This window comes from Ctenopharyngodon idella, chromosome 15, assembly GCF_019924925.1.
Source record: "Ctenopharyngodon idella isolate HZGC_01 chromosome 15, HZGC01, whole genome shotgun sequence".
Classification (NCBI taxonomy): Eukaryota; Metazoa; Chordata; class Actinopteri; order Cypriniformes; family Xenocyprididae; genus Ctenopharyngodon; species Ctenopharyngodon idella.
The window spans coordinates 24,657,300-24,670,082 of NC_067234.1; the positions used below are offsets into that span (position 1 = coordinate 24,657,300).

General features: G+C 37.1%; 3 protein-coding genes across 3 annotated transcripts in view; 2 read left to right on the plus strand and 1 right to left on the minus strand.

Moving 5' to 3' along the window:
- The window catches only part of nxn (nucleoredoxin), a 78,347-nt gene extending 75,494 nt beyond the window's left edge, over positions 1-2,853 (plus strand). The window contains exon 8 of the mRNA XM_051861957.1: positions 1,874-2,853. Within this exon, the coding sequence (XP_051717917.1) occupies positions 1,874-2,056 (183 nt within the window). The 3' untranslated portion in view covers positions 2,057-2,853. The remainder of the gene's footprint in view (positions 1-1,873) is intronic.
- A 1,094-nt stretch (positions 2,854-3,947) lies between these two features.
- mrm3a (mitochondrial rRNA methyltransferase 3a) lies at positions 3,948-7,765 on the minus strand. The gene is made up of 4 exons (XM_051861953.1): positions 7,344-7,765; positions 6,949-7,193; positions 6,695-6,862; positions 3,948-4,777 (listed from the first exon to the last, which is right to left on the minus strand). The coding sequence occupies exons 1-4, from the start codon at positions 7,742-7,744 to the stop codon at positions 4,251-4,253; spliced, it is 1,341 nt and encodes a 446-aa protein (XP_051717913.1). The 5' UTR covers positions 7,745-7,765; the 3' UTR covers positions 3,948-4,250.
- Positions 7,766-8,612: 847 nt separating this feature from the next.
- On the plus strand, positions 8,613-12,674 carry glod4 (glyoxalase domain containing 4). Its single transcript, XM_051861960.1, has 9 exons — positions 8,613-8,788; positions 8,987-9,036; positions 9,153-9,273; positions 10,682-10,826; positions 10,974-11,110; positions 11,713-11,799; positions 11,879-11,992; positions 12,073-12,159; positions 12,254-12,674. The coding sequence occupies exons 1-9, from the start codon at positions 8,699-8,701 to the stop codon at positions 12,317-12,319; spliced, it is 897 nt and encodes a 298-aa protein (XP_051717920.1). The 5' UTR covers positions 8,613-8,698; the 3' UTR covers positions 12,320-12,674.
- Positions 12,675-12,783: the final 109 nt, after the last annotated feature.

Consider the following 12,783-nt stretch of genomic DNA (forward strand, 5'->3'; position numbering starts at 1 on the left):
ACATGGAAAAGGAAGTGCTTATGGGTAAAATCACCAGTGACCACATGTGATTCACTTTTCCTGTTTCATAAAATGGGAAATGGACAATCGGCAATTATATTAGTGATTCACCACCCTTTATATTGCGTATATGTCAAGGATTTGTGTTTTTTAGGTAGTAACTATAATGTTAGACTTCAAATGTCAAGTTTTCCTCACTGTAACAATACTGCCATTCCATCTCTCAGTAGTTTTGTTTGAAGTCGAGGTCACAAACTTTCTGTTGCCATACGTGTCCTTTTTAGGCAGCAAAAACAGCACAGCAAGTCTTTTACAGGCCCAAGATCTGATTGTGTGGTTTAATCCATGTACTGCTGTGGAATAGCTCATAGTTTCACTGCGAGCCAGTTTGAGATGGAATAAATGTGCCGAGATCTCATCGAAACTGTTGTACTGCCCTCTTGTGGTCAAAGAAATGCAACTAATATATTGCATTATAATGTCTTCCATATGAAGTTAATATGCAGTTCTTTCCAGGACACGCTCATTTGAAAGACTTTTAAAAGGATAAGTATAATCAATTTGCATTAGACAATGGCCTATTGCGCAATTTTGGTGGAGAATGTAGGCACTTTTAACTCTGTAAAGCCTGACATCAGAAAAGTCAGTCAGAAAAATGTAATTCTTTAAAATGGAACTGTTTATTGAATCCTTAGACAAAATATAAAAGAAAATCTAAAAAGGTTTGTGTATCTGTTTTTTGTTGAGTATCATATTTGATATTTTGAGGGAACCTCAGTTTTACTCAGAGGTCCAAACCGAGCAAAAAATGCAATTTGATGCAGTTATTGATATTTCTATGGCCAAAAAGTAAGATGAAATTCTGATAGCTTGTAATGTAACTGCTTGCATAAAATGTATATAAATATCAGTTTGTCACTCTATATCTCTCTATATCACTATATAAATGCTTTGTTTTATCATCAAAGCACTGTAGATTTTATTGTGGGAACAAAACATTGCAAAATACAATGAAGATTGAGATGCATAAATAAACATTCCTCAAAAGTCTGATCCTCATATTTATACTCACATTTTAACAAGATTTTTCTATTAAAAAATGATGTATAGATCATTAAACCTTTGTTGCTTCAGTGCAGCAAATGTTCATCTTGAAATAGTAGAAACGATATACAAGTTCTTAAATTTAGTTCATGGAAATCAGTATAGATTTTACAAAAAAAAAAAAAAAGACGCGTTCAATGACCTGAAGGGGGATGTTTTTGCAACATATATGAGCAAAAACATTCTTGCCAAGCCATAAACATCCAATTTTTCTCTTTAATTCATGATCCATCCATATAGATGTTTTGTTTGCAGCTTAAGGTTAAACCGCATCTTGAAGGAAGACTGTAAAAAACGTTCAGAAAATAAAATCACTCTGCCTTTGCCTTTGCTACCCCACAAACACACATTTAGGAACCCCCAACTGGAATAATGGGAATGTTTTCCACACACACAGTGTGATTCATCTCTCTGAAGTTTCCTGGGGTTGTAGTGCCTTAGAAACAACAAGGTGGGAGATGCGATGTTTTTGTACCCCCTCCTGGTCCTCCCCTGCTGTAGCAGAGACCTCTTCTCAATGGGGAGTGAGAGGAGCTCTCAACTTTGCTCAGGAGAGAGTAGAAAGAAACTCCCCCGTCTGTGCCATCATGCTGGTTTTGAGAGAGAGAAAGAGCTCTATAGTAGCCTCAATGCAGTTTTTATGTTTCCCAGTATCTCCTCGGTGGATGTTTCTCATATACTCACACAGTTCATTTCTAGTCACAAGATCAATTTAGTCATTTTGCTTTTCACAGACAATGATATTCATATTATTTTCATTTCCCGACAGGATGATATGAGCGATTCCCTGCGGGACTACACCAACCTGCCTGAGGCCGCGCCTCTTCTCACCATCCTGGACATGTCGGCTCGCGCCAAATACGTTAAAGACGTGGAGGAGATCACACCGGCTGTGGTAGAACAGTTTGTTAATGACTTTCTAGCTGAGAAGCTCAAACCAGAGCCCATTTGAAGTCCTGGACTGCACTAAACTCCCCCGCACCGTTACCCGAACCTCCATCTGGTCCTTGACCTCCAGGCGTGCTCTCCCTTCTCTTCCTGTCAGACTGTTCGAACAGAATCGTACTTTGTATTGACATTTTTCTTCTTTTAATACGTGCCCCTCCATCATGAAGTGGCCGCCTCCTCCTGTGGTGCCTTGCATTTACTACAGCGCTGATGGTAAAATGCAGATTTTTACGTTGACTGTCTTTTGCTGTTACATTTAGAGATTAGATTGAACCCTGCAGCTGCAAGTGAACACAGCTTTGTTGTTCTGATTTGCTCTTATCAAGATTTTTAGCAAGTATTTCCTTCTATCCTTGGATATTGTTTCAAGAATCAAGAGCTTAGAATATAGCTTGGTAGATGTATTATCACTTTTCCACAGACACTGCACATTATCCGTGGCCATATGTTCTGTACGGCTGTGATTCTCTTCTTATGGGTGCTGATAAATATGCATACATGAACAAGCTGATGTTAATATCCTTGTATAGAAGGCACTATCTATTCTTTGTGTAGCTGCTGCTGTTTATTTTTAATGCAGTTGTCTATAGTTGATTCTTAAAAGGACTTGGCCCACCTCGTTGATATTTGATGTTGTTGAATGACTGATCTGTTCCCATCTCAAACATGACATTTAAGTGGATTTTCTGTGAAGGTCCCCTGTATTAAAGTGGTCTCTGTTTTTTGAAGGCACAATAAACAGCATCTAATTGCAAGCTTCCTTATGAAATGTAGCCAATTAAAGCACATGGTCTGTCTGTCCTTGGTTGTGTTTTCAATGACGTCATAGCATTAAAACTCACTGTCTAAAACACCTTTGTTATTTTTATACATAGAGATATGTTCATAATACGTATTACTTTACTACTCAGTTTCATGTAAAATTCATTTCATTGAATCACTATATAGCCATCTATGTGAACTGTCAGCTAATGATTATCTTAAGTATATACAAATTATATTAATTTAAAATACACATATAGCTTACTATATAATGTGTAAGAAAACAATGTAATTTCTTACACTTGATTAACTGTTAATAATAATAATAGCCAATTAAGTGAATAATTGAACATCATTAATTTGTTTTATTTATAACTGAAATATCTGGAAAATGTAACACATTACATTAAAGATGATTGTGAATACATGTAAGTGCAAATGCATGTATAAACTAAGCTATCAGGCTAATCGGGTATCTGTATGCTATGCTAGTACATAAGCTAACTTATACAATTTGTCACTACACTAGTCTGTTCTGTTTATGTAGTTTTTCTTTGACTACCTTGTGAATCGAGGCCCCCAGGGCATGGTTGCCACCTTGTGGATAAAATAATTACTGCAAACATGTGCATGTGCCACCTGCGCGTAGAAAGTTTGGCGGCGTACGCGCATGTTATTCTGATGACGAAATTCGCGTCACGCGCACTGTACGCTGACCCTCGCGTACTCGGAAAAAGTGAAGTATACTTTGGCCTTAAGGGTCCGTCTAAAACCAGAAAACTCTGCGTTTTGGCCGTTCATTTACACGACACCGTTTTGGGGGTCTGAAATCACAAACTTTTGAAAACGGGTTAATCGTCTCATACAGTTATCGTCTCAAAAACGCGAATTTGTGAGACGTTATGTGTATTACGTGTTTAGGCGCGTAGTGTTTCTCAAATTGACATCGCCATCTACTGGCCTGGCAGCATAATACAGCGTTTTTAGTTGTTTTCGCGGATCCGTGTGAACAGGGATCGTTTAGACAACATTGTGGTCTGTACTCGAAAAATGCGAAGGAAAAACGTTTCCATTTTTAGCACATTGTTGTGCAAACATACCCTTACATTATATTGTAATGTAGCATGGTCTGCTACTGTTTGAAATGTTTATTGTTGCATATTGTTTGACATTCTTAAAGTGTAATGTGCATATACCGTGCAGTATATAATCATCAGTATTCTTTTACTCTGAAAACAGAGATGTTCTAAATCCAATTCAGCATGTTCAATTGGCGAAAACAAGCTCCGACAGATGCCAACAGAGGTAACACTGATCCAACAAAACCCAACAAAGTGTCCGTCACCATCTGTCAGTGCGGTGTAACTTGGCGTTAAAAGAACTGGACATTATTGCTGAAATATCTTTGTTTTATACATTACAAGAAAAAACAGTCATTAGAACATTTTAGATCTTGCTCTCCTGCGTGTTTTTTCAGACAACATCAGAAGCTGCCGTCTGCCTTCAAACAGCAGTATACTAGCAGCCATTGCAGAGTTCAGGCTCTCCACTCCTGGAGCCATGGGCACAAAGAGCCTTCTACCCTTCGTTTCCTCAGCCAATCGAAGAGCCTCCAAGCTCAGTTCACGCGTCTCTCCGCCAATCACGAGCGCCGTGCTCCTCTGAGCCCAACTCTCATGGTACACCTGAGGCTTCACACACGGCAGTGAAAGTTCATCATCAGACTCTTCATCAGAGTCACTTTCACTGTATTCATCTGAAGTAACATTTTCTATTTGCTCTGAAACTGGAGCTGATGCAGGGTCTTTTGTAAAATTGCTACAGTTATCCACTACATGAACAATCACGTCCTTTGGTAAGTGCTTAGAAATCTCATCCCAGTCCAAATTAGGAAAGACCGGAAGGCGAAAATGAGCTCCCATTGCTGCGCGTAGAACCTTGGGCTCCCAGGCATCCACACAACCTGGGGAAAAAAAAATGCTTATAATATATATGATGTTTATAATGCATTCAGTTCATTTCATTAAAAAAAAAAAAAAATAGTTTTTAGTATGGGAACCAAACTTTGAAAATGTGTGACTACCAAAATACACCATTTAATTAATTTTTTTTTTAAAAAGATATAACTATTTAAATTAAATACAACTTTTTTATGTTTCTAGTCAATTTTGACCCGGATATCAAGCATGACTTTACACATATAATGCAGTTTCTTGAGCCTTTTTGTACATCTATGAGTTCGATTTTTCTCAAAAAATACATTTAGCCCCATATCTCACACACATTTTTATCTCACAAACATAATTATGCATGCAAAAACACACTATAAACAGACAACAAAGGTAAGTGACATAACAAATAATCTATATTAAATGAACTACAGCCCATAAGCATGTAGAGCAAAAGTTTAAAAGCCAAATTTGAAAAAGTAAATCATCATTAAAAGAAAAGTTTATTCAAGTTAAATGAATATACTTCGTTTAAAAACATTCTATAGTTTATTTAAGGAGATAGTTCACCCAAAAATGAAAATGATCCCATGATTTACTCACCCTCAAGCCATCCTAGGTGTATATGACTATCTACTTTTAAACGAACACAATCAGAGATATATTTAAAAATATTATTGCTCTTCCAAGCTTTATAATGGTAATGAATGGGGGCCAGATTTTGAAGCCCAAAAAAATTCATCCATCCATTATAAAAAATAATCCATACAGCTCCAGGGGGTTAATAAAGGCCTTCTGAAGCGAAGCGATGCGTTTTTGTAAGAAAAATATCCATTGTGTTCGTCTGAAAGAAGATAGTCATATACACCTAGGATGGCTTGAGGGTGAGTAAATCATGGGATAATTTTCATTTTTGGGTGAACTATCCCTTTAAAGGGTCACCCTCATGCCATTCCACTCCTGTAAGACCTTCGTTCATCTTCGGAACACAAATTAAGATATTTTTGTTGAAATCCGATGGCTCAGTGAGGCCTCCATAGCCAGCAATGACATTTCCTCTCTCAAGATCCATTAATGTACTAAAAACATATTTAAATCAGTTCATGTGAGTACAGTGGTTCAATATTAATATTATAAAGCGACAAGAATATTTTTGGTGTGCCAAAAAAACAAAATAACGACTTTTATAGTGATGGCCGATTTCAAAAAACTGTTTCATTAAGCTTCGGAGCGTTATGAATCTTTTGTGTCGAATCATGATTCGGATCGCGTGTCAAACCGCCAAACTGCTGAAATCACGTGACTCTGGCGCTCCGAACCGCTGATTCGACACAAGATTCATAACGCTCCGAAGCTTCATGAAGCAGTGTTTTGAAATCGGCCAACACTATAGAAGTCGTTATTTAGTTTTTTTTGGCGCACCAAAAATATTCTTGTCGCTTTATAATATTAATATTGAACCACTGTACTCACATAAACTGATTTAAATATGTTTTTAGTACATTAATGGATCTTGAGAGAGGAAATGTCATTGCTGGCTATGCAGGCCTCACTGAGCCATCGGATTTCATCAAAAATATCTTAATTTGCGTTCCGAAGATTAACAAAGGTCTTACAGGTGTGGAACGACATGAGGGTGAGTAATTAATGACAGAATTTTCATTTATGGGTGAACTAACCCTTTAAACACCTCCTTGACTCATTTGATGTTAGAAAATATGTAGTAAATTTCAAAGAACTTCAATTTTTTTTAATAAAAAAGTGGTAAGTGTAGTAATAACATGGTAAAAAGTTATGACTATTTTATAAGCTTATGTTTGACAAAGTCAAAACTGACCTGGATTGCAAAAATAGGCTGCAATTTTTTATGCGTCCTAAGTGTTACATGTCCCTTTTCAACAAAAATCTGTTTCCATTTAAACATTGCATACCTTTAGTTAGGAGAACACGGTCACAACCTGCAGCTGCTGCACAGCGTAAAATAGTCCCTAGGTTCCCAGCGTCACGTACATTGTCACATAACAGGAACAAAGGCACAGACTGGCGACGCGAGTCTTTTGGAAATGCCAGGCGGGAGACATCAGGTTTTGAGAATATAGCTGCGATTTGACAGAAACAGTGTGATTTGAGTTGTGTAATAAACATTTAGAAGTAAACTGGGTTTATAAGAGATTCGGCAACTGACCTATAACACCCTGAGGAGTGACCAGGTCAGACCAGGTCTTCATTTCTTCATATTTGACCTTGATGAGCTTGGCCTGCTGTAGTTTATCTAGAGGAAGCTCCTGCAGTCGCTCCACCGCACTGAAGAACAGCATCTGAGGAGACGCTCCAGCAGACAGAGCGTCACAGATCAGACGTCTGCCCTCCAGCAACACCTTACCTTCCTTTTCCCGAAAGGCTCTGGAGCGGGCCACACTGGACACCTTCCTGAGGGGACAATAAAATGATTGTTTGTTTTATGACAACTTTTTCTGTGATAAAAAAATAACAACCAAATGTTAATGAAGAAGTGCAAACACCATCTTCCAATTCATGTGTTTTGAATTGGTGGCATTTTCCAATAATATTTGTACTCACGCGAGTCTGTTATCTCCAGCAGGGGCCTTTTCGTAGCGCAGCCCACCAAGTCTGTCCATAATGTGTGGAGACTCTTCTGCACATTCAGAGACATGACCACTCCACTTCTTGTTGCCAGCTCTCTCAGAGACTTTCTCTTTGCAGTATTTCTTATCACTCTCAGAGAGGTTTTTGCCTTTTTGTTTGAACAGCTTTTGATTCATTTTATCAGCTGCTGCTTCATTTGATCTAATAAATGTCTCTCGTTCACCATCAGGATACAAGACCGCCACGGGTCTCCGCCGGAGGGCTCGGACATATCGCCTCGAATTCACCAAGATCTGGTTATGTCCTCTAAATAATAAACTATGTTCCCCGAAAATGACAAATCCACGACTCACGTTATACATGAGCGCTGCCATGTTTGTTGACTGCCACCTGCGTCACTGGGGATGAACTACCGACGTCCGATTCGTGAACGAATCGTTCTATCGAGTCGGATCTTTCCCAAGAGTTGGATGAATTGGTTCACTAAAGCGGTGTAGTGAGAAATCGGGTCTCCATCAACTATCAGTTAATAGTTATGCCAAGTGAACACAAACAGCATTAAATTTAAAATATGGATATAACTGCTTACTATATAGTGCATAATAAAACAAATTAGACATAATGCAATTTATTTCAATTGATAAAATGTTAATGCATAATATTAATAATAATGATAAACGAATAAATAAATGCCATTACATAGTTCTTTTAATAACTGATTTGGACATTGTATGAGCGACACTGAATCGGTGGATTTGAAACTGAGGATCTGAATGAACAAATAGCAGAAATCAAATAAAATGTAGGCTTGAATTAGGTTTACAACTTTTATGACAGTTTTATCAAAACACTTAGGAAACAGGTGCATATAAAACTAAATGTCTTTTTGAGCTGAATCATGGCTACAACAAACTGACAGCGACAGACGAAATTGCAAAACACACAACTTAATCGAAAACCACAGTGAAACAGCTATATTTTTGTCCGATTCTTTGGACCGAACTGTTCAAAGGAACCGATTCGTGTGGTTGATTCAGTTTTCCCACCACTAGAATGGACTGTACCAAAGAATGATATAAGAATTGACCAAGAAATATGTTACACATATTCAATTTAATATGTCGTAGTTCTTTTTTGCTTTACAAAAATATAATGAATAACGTAATATGCCCTTATATATAATGGCATTTCAAATGCACGTAGAAATTAAACATTAATTTTGGTTTAGTCTGTGGGATGTCGATAGCAGAGCAGTCGATCGTAAGACGTGTGTGTGTCGCTACAGAGTGTGTGATCGTCGCGTTTACAGTGGGAGACTTTAGAGAGTGATGGCACTTAGAAGAGCACTACATTTTGTTTTTAAAGTAGGAGACAGGACCAGAACAGCCACTTTTTACAGGGATGTCTTAGGAATGAAGGTAGAAGTGATGTCTACTGACCTTATTGTAATATTCCAGTTCTGTCTTCTAAATGCACTGAGAACTTTGCCTCCTAATAATGTTGATAAGACAGTTAATGATGTTATTGTCAAATGCAGTTTTGACACGTCGCATATTTTCTGTGTTCAGTATCAAATTCCAGATTTATAAACAATAATAAATGACTCTAATCTACAGATTCTGCGTCATGAAGAATTTGAGGAGGGCTGCAAAGCAACCTGCAATGGGTTAGTCATATTTTAATAGTTTTTTGTTTTTATTGTATCTGACTAGCTTAATTAACTACCTATATAACCTGTATCAAGGGCACATCCGAAACATAGATCTGCTCTTGTGTTTTCAGTCCATATGATGGGAAATGGAGTAAAACCATGGTGGGCTTTGGACCAGAAGATGACCACTTTGTGGCAGAGTTGACCTATAATTATGGAGTGGGTGAATATCGGCTTGGCAATGACTTCCTGGTAAATTCCTTAAACATTTAAACATTGAAACCACACATACAGTAGGATACAAACATCCGAGACCTTTGAAAATAAATAAATAAATAAATAATATAAAATTTTATATATATATATGACAGGTGGTCTAATAAATTTGTTAAGCACTATACATATATAATTTTTATTTCCAAGTTTAAATTAATGTGATAAATAAAATAACATAAAAAACAAGGATTTTGAAACAAATATGACATAATGAAAAGTTATGTTGTAAAATCTAAGAATCTTTATTATTTGTAGGCCACTAATAAAATGTACATACATTTGTGAAACTGATCATGTGCACTTATTTGTACCAAAAAAAAAAAAATCTAGCTTCCGATGCTCTTTGGATCATTTTCAAATCATACTGGATAACATGATCATCATAATTTTTCAATTCAGCTTTTCACTTGAATTGACATATTACAACCATTTATATTTAGGTATTAAAGGAACACTCCACTTTTTTTGAAAATAGGCTCATTTTCCAGCTCCCCTAGAGTTAAACAGTTGAGTTTTACCATTTTCGAATCCATTCAGCCGATCTCCGGGTCTGGCGGTACCACTTTTAGCATAGCTTAGCATAGCTCATTGAATCTGATTAGGCCGTTAGCATCTCGCTCAAAAATGACCAAAGAGTTTCGGTATTTTTCCTATTTAAAACTTGTCTCTTTTGTAGTAACATTGTGTACTAAGGCCGACAGAAAATGAAAAGTTGCGATTTTCTAGGCCGATATGGCTAGGAACTATACTCTCATTCTGGCGTAATAATCAAGGAACTTTGCTGCCGTACCATGGGTGCAGCAGGCGCAATGATATTACGCAGTGTCTCTCACAAATGTCTTCATGGTTGCAAGGCACGCTCCCTGTGCAAGCAGGGGTCACAGGCGCTGCGTAATATCATTGCGCCTGCTGCACCCATGGTACGGCAGCAAAGTTCCTTGATTATTACGCCAGAATGAGAGTATAGTTCCTAGCCATATCGGCCTAGAAAATCGCAGCTTTTCATTTTCTGTCGGTCTTAGTACACAATGTAACTACAGAAGAGTCAAGTTTTAAATAGGAAAAATATCGAAACTCTTTGGTCATTTTTGAGCGAGATGCTAACGGTCTAATCAGATTCAATGAACTATGCTAAGCTATGCTAAAAGTGGTACCGCCAGACCCGGAGATCGGCTGAATGGATTCGAAACGGTAAAACTCAACTGTTTAACTCTAGGGGAGTTGGAAAATGAGCCTATTTTCAAAAAAAGTGGAGTGTTCCTTTAAATCAGAATGAAATAGAAGCATTTTCTCTAGCAGTTTCTGGTTTTTGGCCCACACTGACTGTATATTTTCTGTTAAATGGGATCCTGATCTTTCCTCTATCTATGTTCTTCAATATTAGGGTCTCACTCTCCAGTCTAGTCAGGCTGTGAGTAATGCTAAGAGGTTAAACTGGCCTCTCACACAAGTTGGAGATTCTCTCTACATGACCGAAGCTCCGGGAGGATACCGCTTCTTCCTTATAGACAAGGAACAGCCGAAATGTGGTGGGTATTTGCATGAAGCTTGTGTTAAAATAGAGATGTGACAACTTCTTTTATGAAATGTGGAAGCAAATATATGAGGTAACTGTAGTAGTTAATCGTGCCATTATATACTGACTCCTAACTGATTGTTTCTTTTCTTGGTAATAGATCCTGTCCAGAAAGTCTCCCTGGCAGTGTCTGATCTGCAGCGTTCTATTCATTATTGGTCTGCCCTGCTGGGAATGAAAGTTATTGAGAAAAATGAGGACAAAAAGATTGCCTTAATGGGATTCTCAGATAATCAGGTTTGGCTGAAAATAATCCATTTATTATATTTTTGGCAATAATTAAATTATGAGGACATGCCACTCACCAAGACCTTTTGAATTCATGTCGAGTTTGGTTATCCTCTTTTTATAAAACTTCTATCAGGCCCTTATGGCAGGAAATTAATTTATACAAATACATATACACACTGCAGTTCAAAAGCAAATTAATTAAAGAATTAGTACTTTCATTCAGCAAGGATCAAAAGTGACAGTAAAGACATATTATACTGTTACAAATTATTTTTATTTCAAATAAATGTTCTTTTTTTTTACTTTTATACTCATCAAAAATTTATAATAATAAGAAATGTTTCTTGAGCAGCAAATCAGCATATTACACTGATTTCTGAAGGATCATGTGACACTGAAGACTGGAGTAATGATGCTGAAAATTCAGCTTTGCGTCACAGAAATAAATCACATTTTAAAATATATTCAAATAGAAAACAGTTCTTTTAAATTATAATAATATTTCACAATATTTCTATTTTTTACTGTATTTTTGACCAAACAAATCCAGCCCTGGTGAGCAGAAGAGACTTTAAAAATCTTACTGACCACAAACTTTGCTTTTGTAGTGTAAGCTGGAGTTACAGGACATTGGAGGCGCTGTGGAACATGGAACTGCTTTTGGAAGGATCGCATTCGCTTGCCCTCGGGATCAGGTCAGATAATTCACTCAGAACCAACATCCACATCAGATTTTACTTGGTGTAATTTTAATGAAAAGTCTTTGTTTTGCAGTTACCAGACATTGAGGCCCTAATGAAAAAAGAAAAGCACAAAATCCTCACTCCTCTTGTGAGTCTGGACACACCTGGAAAAGCCACAGTGGAAGTCGTCATTCTTGCAGATCCTGTGAGAATTTATTGTGTAATGTTATTGTTGAGTATTTGCCAAATGTACGCTTGGCTGACTCTGTTCTCCACATAATGTAGGATGGTCATGAGATCTGCTTTGTGGGTGACGAGGCATTCAGACAGCTTTCTGCCATGGACCCGAAGGGGAATGAGTTACTGGATCAGGTAATCAGTCTCTCTGACATTACAGAGTATAAAATAAATCATGTGATACACTTACAAGCCGCATTCATGTGTTTTCTTTTTGGGTTTTTTACAGGCCATGGCTGCAGATAAGAGTGACGAGTGGTTTGCCAAACACAACAAGCAGAAGGCTTCAGCATAAAGACTGTCTGGCATCATTGACACTGCGTGAAAAGATCCAGGGTGTGCAGTCAACCAGATTATTGTTATTATACATTTCAAGGGTTTACTAATGATTATTCAGGTTTCTTTTATGAAAATAATGACTATTCTATCAAGAACATCTTACAGTCCCCAAAAGTGCATTTGGACACACACTTATGGACATGATGAAAAGTATGTATATTTGATTTTGGTTTAAGTAAATCCTCATGATTATGTTGTTATTCTCTTAAAAGTGTAAATATGTTTGATAAATAAAGAGGATAATCAGTAAGTGAAATGTTACAAATATTCAGTGGCTATTAAAATAAACATTTCCTTTGGTGCCATACAAATTAATTGCAATTATTAGTTTACGATTACAAATGCATAGAAGCATCAATGGTACATTCCATAGTGCAGAGAAAGAAATTATATAAAGTGTGTTTAATTAATTGAAAATAT

Bases quoted from the DNA above. Each gene is read 5' to 3' on its own strand.
- glod4 (XM_051861960.1), top strand. From the start codon at position 8,699: ATGGCACTTAGAAGAGCACTACATTTTGTTTTTAAAGTAGGAGACAGG. The intron at 9,037-9,152 runs GTTAGTCATATT...TTGTGTTTTCAG, and splicing joins TGCAAAGCAACCTGCAATGG to TCCATATGATGGGAAATGGA. The intron at 11,800-11,878 runs GTCAGATAATTC...TTTGTTTTGCAG, and splicing joins TCGCTTGCCCTCGGGATCAG to TTACCAGACATTGAGGCCCT.
- mrm3a (XM_051861953.1), bottom strand. From the start codon at position 7,744: ATGGCAGCGCTCATGTATAACGTGAGTCGTGGATTTGTCATTTTCGGG. The intron at 7,194-7,343 runs GTGAGTACAAAT...TTGTCCCCTCAG, and splicing joins GCTGGAGATAACAGACTCGC to GAAGGTGTCCAGTGTGGCCC. The intron at 6,863-6,948 runs GTCAGTTGCCGA...GTCAAATCGCAG, and splicing joins CACTCCTCAGGGTGTTATAG to CTATATTCTCAAAACCTGAT.